This window comes from Sinocyclocheilus anshuiensis, unplaced genomic scaffold (genome assembly GCF_001515605.1).
Source record: "Sinocyclocheilus anshuiensis isolate Anshui unplaced genomic scaffold, SAMN03320099.WGS_v1.1 scaffold626, whole genome shotgun sequence".
Classification (NCBI taxonomy): Eukaryota; Metazoa; Chordata; class Actinopteri; order Cypriniformes; family Cyprinidae; genus Sinocyclocheilus; species Sinocyclocheilus anshuiensis.
In genome coordinates this window covers 749,178-766,522 of record NW_015544167.1, presented here as the reverse complement: position 1 = coordinate 766,522, position 17,345 = coordinate 749,178, and the positions used below count along the sequence as shown (strand labels likewise).

Sequence of the window (17,345 nt, the reverse complement as noted above, 5' to 3'; positions counted from 1 at the left end):
GTGCATCATTCATTCATTCAGTTGAACGCTAGTGTATTTTATCTTATAGCTGGCTCTATCGTTTTATAAGAGATTAGATTTGTATCTAATGAATTATCAATGAGAGAGGCGGGGAAATAAAAAAAAATCCCCTCCAAACAGCAAAAGTAAAAGCACATAGTAAATAAAGCACTAAGTCCGTTACAGTGATTTTACCAGGGTTAAGCGGCATTGTGTTTGTCTTCGTTAACCTTGATTAAATCACTGCACAGCACGACCTCGAGCGGCTACCGTGGGCTTTTTTTTCTGGAGAGGGAAGAAAAATTTGAATTCCTCGCCCCTCTCATGAATAATTAAGTACATACAAATATCATGGTTATCTCCGCAGGTCGATTTAAAGGATGTTTTTAATTTTATAGTATCTTCGTGCAGTGATCACAAATTCCAGCCGCTGCGGAAATATACCGATGTTTTAACTTATTTAACATACATAAAATCTGTTCCTCTTCCTTCCTCTGGGGAAATGCGCGTGTAAGTGGGTGTGTCGAGTGAGTTTAAACTTTATGATGAGTTAAAGTTTGATCATGGCCGTGTGGACCCGCGCGGAAAAACAGGGTCATCTGGACCTGCTGCTGAGTGATCGCTGGGTTCGGGTCTCTGCGGAACTCACACGGGACACTCTCACACTGACGGCGGAGGGCGAGCCGAGCGGGCCAGCGGGCTATTCGGAGGACAACTCGCATTTAAGAAATGGCGTTTCTAATGGCAACGAACAGAACCGAGATGTTTATCAGAACCGCGGGCAATACGACAGTCCGGGTCGGGTCAACGGGTCCGACTCGGAGTCCAGCGGTTATTGTGACCCGGAGGGGGTTCGGAGGGTCCGGATAGTCAAACAGGACTCCGGCGGACTGGGGATCAGTATTAAAGGGGGACGGGAGAACCGTATGCCCATCCTCATATCAAAGATCTTCCCCGGTTTGGCGGCGGATCAGAGTCGAGCCCTTCGGGTCGGCGACGCGATCCTGTCCGTCAACAGCAGCGACCTCCGCGATGCCACGCACGACGCGGCGGTGCAGGCGCTGAAGAAGGCTGGGAAGGAGGTGACGCTGGAGGGTAAGCCGATCACTCGAGCCGCGGGGATTCAACAGGCCCGCACAGAGCTCTGAACTTCACACTTAAGATAAACAGCGTATATTTAATTGATAATGACACAAAGTTAAAAACTTGCATGTTCAACACTATAAAGCGAGACTGAATAGTTTTTAAGAATGTATTTAGTTATTGTATTGTTGAGTTTAGACTGTTTTCATGTAGTAAACAAGTTCATTTGACATTTGCACTTTTTACATATAATGTAGGTTGATATGGGGTGTGTTACATTAACATTTGAAAATCACTTGTACAAGTTATAAAACGAACTTAAGTTTGGATAGCAGTTTGATGCATTGAATCTAGGTATTTTCTGATAATAAGAAGGTAATTTCTTTTGCTTCAATAGCAGACGTTCAGCAATGTTTCCCCAAACGTCAGAAGTGAATGTGTGGGTGCGGGATACAGGGAGATGGACGGAGGGAGAGACAGATACTTTATTACTGTACTTTCCTGGCTAGCAAGCCAGTTTAGTTGGCAAGGCCCACTCTCTATGATCCAATTAATTCCCAGTTGACAAAATAAAATCCCGCCCTCCTTTCTTTCTTGCTTTCTTGATTGATTGATTGATGGAAACTTTTGTTTTCAGTACTGCTGAGTATTGACACATTAATTCCAATTCACAAGCTCTTAACTCGATTTCGATTACATATCAGTTAATTTAATCAGTGGCTGTCATCATAACTTGTATTCATGACAGATTTACTTAAATGCATTAAAAAATGAAGACATCACTAACAGGTTAAGTAAAAATAGAATTAATTTGTAATATTAAATGTATTTAGCAAATTGTTGTTCTCTACAGTTGTTTTTTTCCCAGCTAACTATTGATTAATCTATGGTCATTGAATAGCTTTTCTGAGGTAACTGTAACATTTCATGATGTTTTACTGACTTTTTTCCGAGGTTGATACACTGATTGAGCGATTACATGAGACATTATATATTTCACTAAGTTATATTCCATCTGTTTATTTAATCTCTTTTCTGCTGTTCATTCATGTTTATTTTGTGTTGTAACTAGTAATAAAGAGGAAGATGATCGGTTCATGTGCTGCTTGAACTGAGGCGGCTACACAGATCTGTCACGCCACATTAAATATCTCTGTCCATCTTTATTGTTTGAAATTTGTGGTAAAATTAACAGAATTTGAAAGCAGAAAAGTAACAAAGTACAAAACTTATTGCGATTATTGGATGGGAGGCGCTGGAGATTATGCCGCACACGTCTCATGTCTCGTGCGTACCACCTCAGTGCAACACAGTAACACACGTGTTGTTCTGCAGCACTGCTGAATCTCCTGCATCATGATCAGAGATCTGGAGGCTGACGTTCAGATATGTGGAGCAGTGTCTCATGAGATATGAGATGGGCTCTGCTGACACATACATTATCCTCTGTGGCACCGGCCTAATTAAAATGAGAACTGAAGCTGTTTGATGGTCCTGGTGGATCTAATGAGATCTTTAAATGGCTCAGAAATGATCCCATGATATTGGCACAATAACAGTACAGCAATTTCTAGAATATTTCACTGGAGAACTGCACAGAGATATGCATTTATAAACCAATCTGTTCACTCTCTGGTGAAAGATTATTATAATCAGATGCTTGTCAGATGAGTGAAGCTTCTCAAGATGTTGTGTCAAATTATAGGTGAAGCAGCAGTGAGCGATTAAATCGGCCATGATTGGTGAAGCTGATAAGAACAGGATGCTGGTAAAGACCACAATTCTTCTGAGAGTGAAATGAAGAGCTATTCGTCCAGCCATAATTAGCAGCTTGCATAGACATAACATTTATAACATGTTCAGTCTCAGTGGAGTAACCTGGTGAAGCAAATAATAATAATAATAATCGGCAGGTATCCCAGACCAATACAATTAGTGTGCCTCCTCTATTTTAAAACCCACGAGCCACCACTGGGTGTAAGGTGCCATGCTTTGCTTCTTGGGGTGAAATATTAGTAGTTTGAGAATCACCCTTTTAGGGTTTAAATAACCTTTGGGTTATTGACCTAGATCTCAACCTTTAATGCACTGGGTATGACACTAATTGTGCTGACAGTGATTTTATGATGGCTGAGGTTGATGTACTGTTGATTGCAACTAGACCTTACTGCTGCTTGATTTTATTTCATTGAAAGGCTTTTAATATGACCGTAGCGTTCAAAAGTTCTTTATTTATTTACTTATTTACTTACTTGCATATGTGAAGTAGCTTTCTTGCTGCTTAAAAATTATAATTTTTCATGAGAATATAACACTATTATTACACTAACACTACTATTACTGAAAATAAATGATTTATATTGCTGCAAATCACTGTCAGTGTGAATGCCTTAAAGGTAAAGACCACCCCAAAATGAAAATCCTCTCATCATTTAATAACACACACACACACACACACACACACACACTGATCCTCATCAGTTAATGCAGGTTTTTTTTTTTTTTTTCGTTTTTTTTTAATGTTTCTGCTATTGAATTCTCAGTTAAGGCTGTATGTGTTGTGTGCAGTAAAGTACATCAGGGAGGTGTCTCCGCTCTTTAAGAAGTCCTCTATGAGTGCAGATCTGCCTTGGGATGGGCGTCTTCAGTCTCCAAACCTCAGCAGTGGGGACGAGTCGCCCAAGAGCAGTATAACCCGTGACAGAAAGGTCATCCCGCTCAAAATGAGCTTCATCAGCCGAAACCTCACCATGCCTGACCTGGAAAACAGGTGCGTGTGTGTTTATATGTGTGTGTGTGTGTGTGTGTGAGAGATTTCTGAAGTAACCAGAAGCTGCATTTTGTTGCTGAAGTTGACCGTGTCATTCTGCCATGAAGACAGCAACTATGTGTTGTGTGCAGTAAAGTACATCAGGGAGGTGTCTCCGCTCTTTAAGAAGTCCTCTATGAGTGCAGATCTGCCTTGGGATGGGCGTCTTCAGTCTCCAAACCTCAGCAGTGGGGACGAGTCGCCCAAGAGCAGTATAACCCGTGACAGAAAGGTCATCCCGCTCAAAATGAGCTTCATCAGCCGAAACCTCACCATGCCTGACCTGGAAAACAGGTGCGTGTGTGTTTATATGTGTGTGTGTGTGTGTGTGTGAGATTTCTGAAGTAACCAGAAGCTGCATTTTGTTGCTGAAGTTGACCGTGTCATTCTGCCGTGAAGACAGCAACTACATTTAGATTTGAATCTCATGAAAACATGTCCAGGTCCCCAAAATCAGTACTTGCTGTGAATTATTAATTCAACAAAATATTAACCAACATCTGAGATCTGAGACAAATTAACCCTGTAAGACCTGAAGGCATTTTTGCCTCCCTGAAGGTGTTGACATACACAAAAATATTTTTTAAATAAATTTTGTGGTGATAGCATAAAGTATCCAAAAGTTACAGCATTTTGGAACAAAAGAAGTCTTTTTGTTTAGCCCTTGACAGTTTTAAAATAGTTGTTTTCTAGTAGTAATGCCTCGCTCAAGATTAGTCAAAGCCCCAAACAATTATGCTTGTGTTATTCTACTCTGTGAGACCTTTCAAATGACATATGACACATGACTATCTGAGACTATATGTTTTTGACATATTAGAGTACATGGCACAAAAACATATTTCATAAATTATGATTTTTTTTTTCTATTTATCAGCGAATAACTCCGCACTACTTAGGAGTTAATCAAAGTGGCCACATGCATTGTAAAGGTCAGACTCTTTCAGAAGCTTTCAAATGACACCTATTGTGTTGATCAAGGCAGAGCATGTTTTATGAAATGACAAGTATAAAAACCATGTGAAAGTTATAACGTGCGCCTTGATGTGGAATATCTTTAGGTCTAAATAACAGATTTTGGTGAGTTTGGGCTCTTGTTAATCAAGAGAATTTCCTACAAATAATGTTGTGCCATTTTCCACAACCTATGCATGTTTCATGAAGTTATGAATGAAAATGCCACATAAAAAATTACGTTTTATTTGTACACCTCTGGTTTAAAGGGTTAAGTTGACAAACAATACAGCAAGTTGATGATCATGATATTACAGTAATGACAGTATCTGCTGATTACAGTCTAAAATGTTTTACTTATTTGAAAAAGTAACTAACACTTCACTCATTACTTTAAAGAAATACTGATTATGTAGTGTGTTACTGGGATGATGAATATTTTCAGTGATGCCTTTTGTTTGTTTCAGGTTGCTAGAGCTTCACTCTCCGGACGGCCAGCACACTGTAGTGTTGCGGTGTAAAGACGGGGCCTCTGCTCACTCCTGGTTCACGGCCATTCACACAAATGTTGCTGCCCTATTGCCACAGATGATGGACCACATCAACTCTTTCTTGTGCAATCCCAGCGCTAACACACACTGCACACTCAAACACATCGGCTGGCTGGCAGAGCAGGTATCTGTCACACACACACACACACACACACACACACAGAATCTTGCACTCTGAGCTCAAACATGCAGTTCTCAAAACATTTGAAGTAAAAGGGTCATTTTACAAAACGGGTGTCTTTTGTGACCCTCATTAACATATGCACAATAGCTGATGCAAACTGTGTTAAACTGTTAAATCAAAACTATATTTTAGGCTTATTAAAAGTAAATCATACCAGCATTCCAATCTCTTTATATATTCTTATGTAGTTTTAATAAAATAATCCATAAATTATAAAGTATACAAACCATATACTGTATATAAATATTAGAGCCCGACCGATATGGTTTTTTTGGGGCCGATTTCGATATATCGGCCGATATTCTTTGTGTATATTATAGTACAGTACCAGTCAAAAGTTTGGACACTTTACCATTCATGTGTCCAAACATTTGACTGGTGCTATAGGCCTATATAGAATACAGTATATACATAAACAGAATATATATACATAAACACATTTTTTGCAATGATCACTCAAATGTGGTGATCAAACACTTATAATGATGTGACAAAGATATGTAATGATGGAGGCAGGGCATTTAACAATTTAACAAACTTTATTATTCAAAATGAGTCTGACATCAGTGCACTGAATAAACTTGAGGTTTATTCAAGTTTAATTCAATTAAATTCCATTCAACTTTATTCCGTTGAAGTTTATTTCACTTCGGAACATTCATTCATGGATTTGCGCTACTGTCTTCACACACAGACAAAACTTACTAGAGAAGTGTGACATAATATACCTCTGTAAATAAATATAAATTCATGTCTCGCACACTTTAATGCCCTTTGAATGTAACGTGTACGTTCCCTTCGATCTGGAATCATGGCGGAAGATCATGTGAAGTCCACTTCGCAGCGCACTTACGGTCGAATAAGACCACGCTTGAATGCTGCTGCCTGAACAAGAGACCTCCTTACTGAAGTGAAAGTGTTGACTGGTGTCACACGCCGGCGGATCTCCACGCCGGTGGTCTCATTCGAAAGAGGGCCTCGAGACGTACACTCGATTTCGCGTTCGAGAGGGTTCCTCAAGCAGAAGGGATCCCCGAATTTGGTGTGGATTCGCCGCGCCGTTACGGAGATATGGCCGTTCAAAGTTTCAATGGTTTTCCATAGACTTAAGCTTTAAAGCGTTTCATCCAGATCGCCAGTAGCAAACAATGGAGCGCGCTCTGCTGGACAAACTAAGTAATTACACCATTTCAAGCATTTTATCTGCGTTATATGTTCTGTAAAAAAAATTTCACATCGGCGACATATTCGCAGATACCGATATATCGGAGACAGGTTCATATCGGCCGATAATATCAGCTAAACGATATATCGGTCGGGCTCTAATAAATATATACATTGGTGCTGTGGAATAAAATATAAATTAGCGCAATATTGTCACTTAACTCAAGGGTTAAAAATATTGATTTCCCAGTTTTAATTAATCTTCATTTTAATGAACTTATATGAACTCTTAGAGTCCAAGAGCAGTCTTTTAGTCTATGCTTGTCTTCTGTTGGTGGGTGACTAGTTGTAACACAACCCCCCAATCATAATCCCAATAAGCTTTGCATTTTATGTAAACAAAGTCTCAGCTTTCAGATTTTGTCAGTTTTATAATAAAATATGTATTTTAATATTTTTACTTGTTAGTGATGTCTGAATTACTATATAAGTATAAACTCTCATGAAAATAAGTTATGACGGCCGCCGTTTAAATGTTTAGATTTCAATAACAAATTGGAGTAAAAAGGTAGTTATATCATTAGAAATTTTATATAAAAACTTTTTTTTTTTGTTACGCCTTATGTGCAATTTAAATGTTTTTATACAACTCAATTTTTATTTGAGTGTTGGTTATTATATCTAAAAATGTTATTGAATTTAATAGTTTGGGCTCTGTTGTTAACGTTAATCTTTTATACTATCAATTCAGTTTTATTTGTATAGCACTTTTCACTGTACACATTTTTTCAAAGCAGCTTTACAGAAAATCATGATGTTACTGTATATAACATTTTAATATCTTCATACCTTATAGTTGCATTTAGCAGATTAGATATATACTGATTATGTTGAGAGCTATTCGGTAATATAGATAATATGATTCCTGTATAATTTCCAGCATTAGTCATGACACATTTTTCCTTCGCCATATGGAAATGGTATGGATTATGAATTTAATGGCTGGTTGTTGTGTCTGTGTGCAGCTGGAGCTGGATGGTGGGCGGCATCAGTACAGACGAGTGCTTATGGCGCTCACAGAGAAAGACCTCCTGCTGTTCCAGTCAGTGCCGTGGACATATGAGAGCTGGTCCTCACCTCTCCTGACCCATCCACTGCTCGCTACACGGTCAAACTCTTACTTCAGTAAAGCTTTGTGCAGGCGTAATTTACTGTAAAAACAGCCCATTTTAAAAAATGAAATATAAGTTTGTGTTCTGAATAAACTCACACAGCTCTGTCTTTCGTGTTTCATGAAGAGTATTTGTCTCTGTCTGCAGGCTGGTTCACTCGGGCAGCGTGCGCAGCTCTCCGGCTCTGGGTGGAGATCTGGTGTTCGCCACACGTACAGGCACAGGTCGAGGCATCGAGTCTCATGTGTTTCGTGTGGAGACACACTGGGATCTGTCCACATGGACACGTGCACTGGTGCAGGGCGGACATCTGGCTGCTGAGCTCATCAAAGAGGTGTCCATAGGTATGTGTGTGTGTGTGTGTGTGTGTGTGTGTGTGTGTGTGAATATACAAAGAAGAAAATCTTCCCTTCGCTAAGACCCGTCTTAAAAACATTACTTATCAATCCTACCTTAGTAACCGTGGTCATGCCTGTATTATTATTAGACAGCTTGTATTGCTTCTACAGCTTGTAGAAGTCCTGTGTGTTTGAGTAGTTTGTGCATGAAATGAAAATTCACCCTGTCTATTTTCTAAATGCATGTTATAGATCTTACTGTGAACAATAAAAAAAATTACTATAATTTTTAATCAGTGTATAATAGTGGCACAAGCTACTCAAAGATGCAATTTTTTAATCTCTTTTCTAAATTTAAATGTTTAAAGGAATTCTAGATTTGGTATAGGTTATGCATTCTCAATTGTAGGTTTTTAAATTTCTGTGGCAACAAAGCTGTAAAATTTTCTACAGCTTTCTACGGAAAAGTTTAATAGGCATTCTTTTTTTCAAACAAAATCATGTTAACAAGCACGTTGTTTACGCCTTGTGGCTACTATTGAAAAAGCTGGACTTTTGCATTTGTTTTTGTCTTAAAAAAGGAGGCACAAGTGATAGTTAGTTTTTGTAGTGCACCTACATGGGTAAATCATAGTAATGTCATGTAATGTTCAATTATGTTTCTTTATGGTTTAGTGATGCTAACTAAATACTTCAAAGTACCATGTCATTCTAATTGCAATGAAATGATTCAGTTTGTAATCTTGCTACTGTGTAATTTACCAGTTTCTTTAAAGATAAACATCAGCTAGAATGCTTTGCAATGTCACACCTTATGCCAGGTCTTGTAAGAGTAATATCCATTTAATTTGTGCAACATTATAAGCACATTTTACCAAGAATCGTGTTATTCACTGAAACGTCCAAATTCATTCCTGTTGGATGTTCTGTAAGACTTGTCTGAGTAACCGAGGGTCTTATTTAGTAAAGGGACAACTGAGTGGAAAAATGCTGGATTGAAAAAATGTTTTCCCTCGCTCTGTGGTGTGTAACAATAGCTGGCTGGGGGAAATGTTGGAAATATTGCGTGCTTTCCTTCCTGAGTTCCAGCCAGCAAAGAAAACATAAAATCACATTAATTCACCTTCTTGTGGTTCATATCCTTATATCCATCTGTCTGTCTGCACTCCTCAGGCTGTGTGTTGAACAGACAGGAAGTGCGTCTGATCCTGCATTATGACAGAGGGTTCACTGTGAAGCGGGAATCTGGCGAATCCGTGCTCTTTCACTTCCCCTATGAGCGGCTCAAGATGTCCGCAGACGATGGAGTTAGGAATCTCTACCTGGACTTCGGTGCTCCAGAGGGCGAGATGGTAGGACCAATCAGACACACAGTACAGTATGATATTTACCTGTGAAGAAATGGACATGAAATTGTGGTCTTAATGAATGGAATTTTTTTTGGTCCTGACATTACAAAACAATAGACCAACAGACTTACACTCATTAAGGCCTCATTCATTTGTTCATTCATTCATTCATCTGTTTATTTTGTGTGGGTAGTCTCTAAAAAATGATGTAATTCAGAGCGAGTAGAAATGTAGTGTAATCATTAGTCAAAAGGTGTAGGATCCCTGTATAGTTTTCATAATAATCGGTGTTTCTATCTTTCTGTCTCGCAGGTGTTTGAGCTTCACTCAGGGCCGAAGCCTGTGGTCTTTGTGCTTCATTCGTTTCTCTCAGCGAAACTGGCTCGTTTGGGACTGCTCACATAGGATCAACAGGAAATGATGGAGGTTCATTTATTTCATTGATTTATTGACAACTAGTATTTTACTCAAGAAGTGTTTTCATAGTTCTACTTCTCTTCTAGCTAACACATTTGTTCAGTGGGTGTGTGTGTGTGTGTGTGTGTGTGTGTGTGTGTGTGTGTGTGTGTGTGTGTGTGTGGCTTTCTAAGGCAGAAAACAATCCCACTTTCATCTGATCAGGAACACCTATCGTGCCTTCTCATCTAGAGCCAACAAGCTTTTACAGAAAATGTTCAGGCTTTGCAGACTAACCAAAATGAAAATATTATTATTGTACTATCTATGTTGTTTGTTTTTCATGTATCTCACCTGTATTTATGTTTATATGTATTGCATGGCAAAGACTGTTACATCTGTGTGCTATAATCTTAATGAATATGTGGCAGACTGCCATTCCTGCAAATATGGAGAAAATGAAGCTTTAAATACATTCCCTTCATGACTGACCAAAAATAACCTCCTTAAAGTTAACTCTATAAGGTGTTGAATAGGATCGATTCATTTAAATTATATTTTTGATTTTTTTTTTTTTAAATATAGGAATGTTTTATTCGTTTATCTGTTCTCTGCATGTCATAAGAAATGTTTTTCCACATTTATGACCAAATCTGCTCCAGGCCTTGATTTTTTTTATTTTGTTTAAATGCTTCTTGATCAGCATTTGATGAGTATTTAGTTCTTATTACAGGCTTCCCACTGTCATAAAAAACTGGGAAATATCAGGGAATTTTAAAATTCTAATGTCCAGGCTTGGAAATGTGAAGGAAATTAATGAAAACGCATTATTATTAAATGCATCATGAGGAAAAAGCCCTATTTCTATAGTCAGTATACATTTTCTAGTTATATATATATATATATATATATATATATATATATATATAGCTCTGAAGAGCTTTGCTTTTTGTGAGTACAATCTTTATAAAATGGCTTTAAATAATACTAATCCAGTTATCAGTCAAGACTGGAAATGTCATGGAAATTTATCGTTCAAAACGTGTGGGGACCATCATGTTATTAGAACTGATATGCGTTTTTTTGGGGCGTGTATGTTTTATGTCTATCAGTATAATATCAGTATATATTCTTTATTAACATTTAATATCTTTATGTAAGGCATGTAATGCAAACTGAGTTTGAGCACAGGATCTATATGAACCCATCACTTCAGTCACAGACACCGTAGTTTAAGCGTTTGCAGATTGGGGCAGTACTGACATGCCCTCATAAGTATACTGCATTAGGAAACATGCACAGTGGAGGCAGTAGGTTCTTGTAGGAAAAGAATATGAACAATGTGACAATATATGGAGGTAATGACGTTTTGAAAGTGAGATTGTATGAACAGCATTTATTCATAACCATCGCTCATGCAAGCTTAACAGAAGCAATATCTCTATATTTTAATATTTCTTATTTTAGCAGAAGTCTCATTGCACAAATGAGATGGTTAGGTCCATTTAAAAAAGCAAAAAAACATGTATCTGCACAAGGACCACACATACAACCTATTTGATGCTTTAAGTGCCCTTAAACTTTTATAGTCTCTTGTACATACTAATATCATAAATATTTCTAAATCAGGGGGAAAAAGAGTTTTCACTCATGTGGGAACCTTCCTTGTTTCTTCTGAAATGTCCATTAAAAGAAATGTGTGATGCTTTTGGCTGATTATTCTTTCACTCTCTGAGGTTGTTGATCAGTCATAGTTTTGGACATTATGTGCTGTCACATAATTATCATTTATGTTATGACATCAGACCACTTACTGAAGACCCATTGCATTGTGCTTTGTCTTAACTATGAAACCGTGTTAAACACTTGCCAGGTTTACAAATGTGTGAGATGTTTGAAGCTGTCATCAGCCTGATATTTGACAGGACTAATGCTTCGGACTATGAATGTACTTTATAAACCCATAGATACATGCCTCCGTTTCATTATTTGTTCCGCAATTTTAGTTAATAGCTTGATTTGTCTTTATTCTGAGGAGAAAACGTTTGAACCAAAGTTCACTTAGTCTTCACTTGTGGCAGCTTGCAGCACAAAATCAAATGCAAAAAATGCTTATTTGTTTGTATATGTATTATAACTTCCAAAGCCTGTAACCTGAAGCTATGCATTATGTCTTTATGTAAATGTCATATATAAATAAAAACGTAAATTAAATGAGTGTTATTTAGAATTGTTTTGATATGGAACTAATGCGACATGATAAAGTATCACTCAAGATATTACTAGGGAATAGACAAATGCAATCAAGAATTAAAGAAGAAGTGTTCACTTATCTAAAAAGGACAGGAAATATGGAAAGAATATAAATTGTAATTGTGGTCTAATTTTCTTTTTTTTTCTTTCTTTCTTTTTTTTAAACGTCCTCTCTACCAAATCTGTTCACTCCACACTCCAGATCAGTAGGTGGCGGTAATGCACCTTTAAGTTGGTTTGCCAAAACCGCCAATAAACATCAGAAGAAGAGGAAGAAGAACTAATGCGTTGAGCTTTTGTTTCCGGAGGACAGTACAGGAGTGAACACTGGAGGGTAGCGTCTTCCGTTTCTATGTTCACTTATCTATCACATTATATGAACCTTCATTAATATAATTGTTTTGTTGCTCTCGTTGTTTAACGAACAATTTGAATATACTATAAATACCAATAATAGGACACCGCAGTGAAACCGCTGGCGCGTGAGATGAAATGACAACGTCAACACTGCAGGTGAGGTTACATTAGCTTTAGCTGTAGTTCATCATCCTCATCCTCATCTAATCCTATCATAAACTGAACATCGACTGAACAAATGAACTGTAATCACTGATCGCTTATAATTCACACACGTCAGCAGCGATTAACGTTGTAAACATACCAGAAATCATCGGAGAATATGTTATGATGACATAAGCAAGCAACCATGTAAACAAACCTCACTTCAGTTCATATTCATTTATAAGATTTATTGAATGTAGGACTAAGCTACAATTTTGTAGAGATGTCTCTCGAAATATATGTTTAAGTTCGTCATGCTTTCATGAAGTCATTTTTGAACGGCTGCTGTAGATTTGTTTATTAGCTATAAGCCTGTTAATCTGTCAGTCTGTGGGTCTACGATTTAATGACAGCAAATCAAATATACACACAATTGCTGAAATTAAATAAGTAGTTACACGAGAAGAATAAACAGTAAAATATATAGCAAAGCTGGTGGCAGGAGTCTGACAGTTATTGCCCACTGTTATAATACTAAATTGAAAACCGCCAAATATAAACGTAATAGAGTTTAAGTTAGATGTACGCAGAATTGCGGAATTTAGATGAACTCATATTTTACTCAGTATTTACAAATATATTTTTGAAAATCGAAATCGAGCACTATTTGCTCGGCTGTATATTTTGCAACTGACACTTGGTTTATTTTGGAATAGCTGCTATAATAATCTATTTATACTTATGAATTATTCTATATCAAATCAACCAAATTTCTGAAGCCTCACCAGGGGATAGTTTTGATTTTATTATTATTTTAATTAATTTATTTTGGAAGAAAGATGTACATAAATTGTAATGCATTGAGCAGTATTTACTAAGTAATGCATTACTTTCTACGGGGGTTAAAAATAAAATTTTTACCTATTATATGGAGCAAAACTACAAAAAAAAAGCACCCATTATATACCAATGAATTTAATCTAAAAATTAGGCTAACACAAAAAGTTGGGTGGATATTACTCCAAATGTTTTGAAACTAAATGAATATCCTTTGTTTTTCAGGTTCAGAATAGACTGTTATTAGGATACATGTATTCTGTTAGGGTACATATATTCTCAAGGCAATACTTAAATAAGTATTTCATTTATTGCCTCGAGGATGCATGTACATGTGCATGGCATATGGGCCTGTTTAATTGTTGTTGTAACTTTTAAATTGTATGATTTTATTGTCCAAAACTCAATTTGTTTAGTGTCCAAAGAGGAATGTCTGATAAACAAATGATTTTTAAAATATTTTTTATTCTTAAAATGAATACATGGGCTTTAACATCTTTTTCTCAAACTCTAAAAATTCAAGATTTTTACTTTTTTTTTTTTTTATGTAAGTTTCTAATTTCAGCAAAACTTGTACTGTAGACTGCTGTGTTTTTGGAAAAGGTCAGCACAGATACCATCTGGTTTTCAGCCAATGAATATTTAATGACTTACACATGCAGCCCCACATCTTTACATCTCACAACTGTTCGGGGCGTTCAATATGAATATACCAAAAGGATAGTTTGCTCTGGGGGTGCAGACACAACAATTTTCTTTTAATATACTTATAATATTTGTTTACAGAATGAAGCTGCAGTCTTCCGAGAGGTCTTTTTAGAGCTTGACTTTTGCTTTAAATATTAACTGGAAAATGTCATTTTCAGCACTCTTAAAAAAATAAGCGAATATTTGACATTATTTGTTCTTTCACCTGAAGAAAAAAGAAAGAAAATCAAAAACAACATTTCAATCCATGGACCTCTGGTTGAGTTGATGTGGAATGAGCCCTTATAAATCATAGATTAGTCTGTCAGTTCGTAGAGCCGTCAGTAGCTCTGTCATTTGTCATGTTCAGAAAGCGATTGAGCTGGTCACTAAAGCCACAGAGGAGGACAAGGCCAAGAACTATGAGGAGGCGCTGAGACTCTACCAGCATGCTGTGGAGTATTTCCTGCATGCCATCAAATGTGAGTGAACTACATCTTCTGAATGTTATTCCAAATGAACTCAAAATGAACCCTATTTACTTTCTGAAAATCTTATTGTACACAGTTAATTGGAAAAAAAGTTCATCTTTGTTTTTCATCAAAATGTTGAGGCTCCGCCTCTGAAACAACTCTCTTGTTTGGCTGATGTCACCAAGGCCTGGCAGGCTATTGGTTAATGTTAAAGAGCTAATAACGAGAGATTTGAAAAAGAAGTGTTAGCATTGGGATCTGGCCTTGTATTGAGAGTCCTGCAAATCCACAGTCCACTGCAAACTCACATCCAATAGGTTGTAAAATTACTTCCCTTTCAGTCATTCATGCGGGGGGTTACTGAAAGTTGGATGAAAATGTAATTACATTTTACATGTAATAAATGTGTAAATGTAACATTTTGTATGAAATATTTAAAGACGCACCATTGATCCCTTTGTTTCTCAGATGAAGCACACAGTGACAAGGCGAAGGAAAGCATCCGTGGGAAGTGTATGCAGTATCTGGACAGAGCCGAGAAACTCAAGGACTACTTGAAAAACAAGGACAAACAGGGCAAGAAACCAGTGAAGGAAACACAGAGCAATGACAAGTATGGCTTTCATTTGTTATTTGTTCTGCTGGATGTTGTTGAAGAATCATGTCCATTGCTCACAGTGATAAACTGTGTGTGTGTGTGTGTGTGTGTGTGTGTGTGTGTGTGCTTGCACAGAAGTGACAGTGACAGTGAGGGAGAAAATCCTGAAAAAAAGAAACTCCAGGATCATCTAATGGGTGAGTCTTTGTATCTTAAAAGTATCATTACATAACGGAAAGTTCCGGTCCTTGATTCTGATTGGTTGAGCCGCGTTCGAAGCTGTTGTAAATTACTCTACAAACACACACCTTTGTTTACTTCTGTGTGTTGCTCGGCAACCACTTTGTTGCAACCACAACTGATTCTGAGGAACTACATTGTTTGGTGGAAGAATACTGTTTTTATTAATATCATTACACTTTATTTGCTCTGTTTTATTTTGTAAAACCTTACTATGTATATGGAATAACCGTTTTTATAAAAGCAATAAGCCCCATGAATCCGCTTTGCGTCGTGCCTAACAACGCCCCTTAGCTGTTATAAATTCACTGTAAACCACGGCTTCTTGGGGATTATTGTTTTAGTAAACCACTGCTTCTTGGGGCTTATTGCTTTATTGTGTTTATGCAAAGGAAAACACGCTTGCAGTCTTGTTTAGGATCATGATGATGAGATGTTTGTTGATGTTTTGAGGTGCGATTGTGATGGAGAAGCCCAATGTGAGGTGGAGTGATGTGGCCGGACTGGAGGGGGCAAAAGAAGCCCTGAAAGAAGCTGTCATTCTACCCATCAAATTCCCACACCTGTTCACAGGTCAGTCTGTTTCATTGTTAGAGTTTACACTCATTCACATCACACACTTATTATTGCGTATTTACATTATTGCGTTATTATAATAAGATATTCAACTTTAGGCACATCCCTAGTTAGCACAAATATGTACACTACTCTTCAAAAGTTTGGGGTCAGTAAGTTGTTGTTTTTTTTCCTTGATAGAAATGAATCCAAAGTGACGGTAAAGACTTTGTTATGGACAAAAGATAAAATAACTGACTAACTAAATAAAGAATGTGTTTTTTTAAAAATTCGATTCATCAACAAATCCTGAAAAAAATGGATATCATTGTTTCCACAAAAATATTAAGCAACTCGACTGTTTTCAATTAATAATTTAATTTAATTTAATTTATGCATTTAGCAGACGCTTTTATCCAAAGCGACATACAGTGGATTCAGGCTATACATTTTTTACCAGTATGTGTGTTCCCTGGGAATCGAACCCATGACCTTTTGCGCTGCTAACGCAATGCTCTACCACTGAGCCACAGGAGCACATTATTATGATAATAATAATCAGAAATGTTTCTTGAGCAGCAAATCAGCATATTAGTATGATTTCTGAAAGATCATGTGACACTGAAGACTGGAGTAATGATGCTGAAAATTCAGCTTTGAAATCACAAATAAATTACATTTAAAGAAATTGCATATTAAATTACAAGAAATTGCTCTTTTTGATTGTGACTGTGACTTCTTGACTGTGTTTTTGATTAAATAAATGTAGCATTGGTGTGTATAAGACATTTCTTTCCATTCAGAAACATGAAAAAATCTTACCGACCCCAAACTTTTGAATGGAAGTGTATGTTTCTATTATATAAAATGACGGTAGAAAGGTATGTTGTAATCTGTGAGTTATAATGGAATATGTAAAAATTAGGGCTGTGTATCACCAGTAAAGTCACGATATGATACGTATCACGATACAGGACTGTATTGAATTTCACCTCAGCAGAATTTAGTAAAACAGCTGTTTATGAAACACTGCATACTATTGTCAGACTTTATTCCTTGTTTTGTGTGTGTTTTGCTCCCCATGTGCCTTCCTTGCCCTTATTTGGTTTTCCTCCTGTTCCTGCTCAATCCGTGTATCATTCGATCATTCGTTTTTTGATTTAATATTGAAAGTAGAAAAATGAGAAAACGGCTCCTTTTT

The 17,345-nt window shown here is 37.1% G+C and overlaps 2 protein-coding genes across 3 annotated transcripts in view; both read left to right on the top strand.

Moving 5' to 3' along the window:
• The first annotated feature begins 411 nt into the window (after positions 1-411).
• LOC107695950 (beta-2-syntrophin-like) lies at positions 412-10,140 on the top strand. Its single transcript, XM_016496072.1, has 7 exons — positions 412-1,095; positions 3,652-3,853; positions 5,314-5,521; positions 7,771-7,913; positions 8,065-8,261; positions 9,429-9,607; positions 9,917-10,140. Exons 1-7 carry the CDS (start codon positions 564-566, stop codon positions 10,007-10,009), a joined length of 1,554 nt encoding a protein of 517 aa, XP_016351558.1. The 5' UTR covers positions 412-563; the 3' UTR covers positions 10,010-10,140.
• Positions 10,141-12,526: 2,386 nt separating this feature from the next.
• LOC107695949 (vacuolar protein sorting-associated protein 4A-like) overlaps positions 12,527-17,345 on the top strand; it is a 10,983-nt gene continuing 6,164 nt past the window's right edge. The window contains exons 1-6 of one of the 2 annotated variants that reach the window (XM_016496071.1): positions 12,527-12,587; positions 12,711-12,766; positions 14,649-14,760; positions 15,220-15,364; positions 15,485-15,546; positions 16,043-16,162. In XM_016496071.1, coding sequence (XP_016351557.1) covers positions 12,746-12,766; positions 14,649-14,760; positions 15,220-15,364; positions 15,485-15,546; positions 16,043-16,162 — 460 coding nt within the window. In that variant the 5' untranslated portion in view covers positions 12,527-12,587; positions 12,711-12,745. Of the gene's footprint in view, positions 12,767-14,648; positions 14,761-15,219; positions 15,365-15,484; positions 15,547-16,042; positions 16,163-17,345 lie in introns of both variants that reach the window. The other variant, XM_016496070.1, reaches the window with a different exon arrangement.

What these genes read in the sequence shown, in the direction of transcription:
- LOC107695950 (XM_016496072.1), top strand. Translation starts at nt 564, where the DNA reads ATGGCCGTGTGGACCCGCGCGGAAAAACAGGGTCATCTGGACCTGCTG. An exon ending in TCGGCTGGCTGGCAGAGCAG is followed by an intron (nt 5,522 to 7,770) that starts GTATCTGTCACA and finishes GTCTGTGTGCAG; the next exon opens with CTGGAGCTGGATGGTGGGCG. An exon ending in CATCCACTGCTCGCTACACG is followed by an intron (nt 7,914 to 8,064) that starts GTCAAACTCTTA and finishes CTCTGTCTGCAG; the next exon opens with GCTGGTTCACTCGGGCAGCG.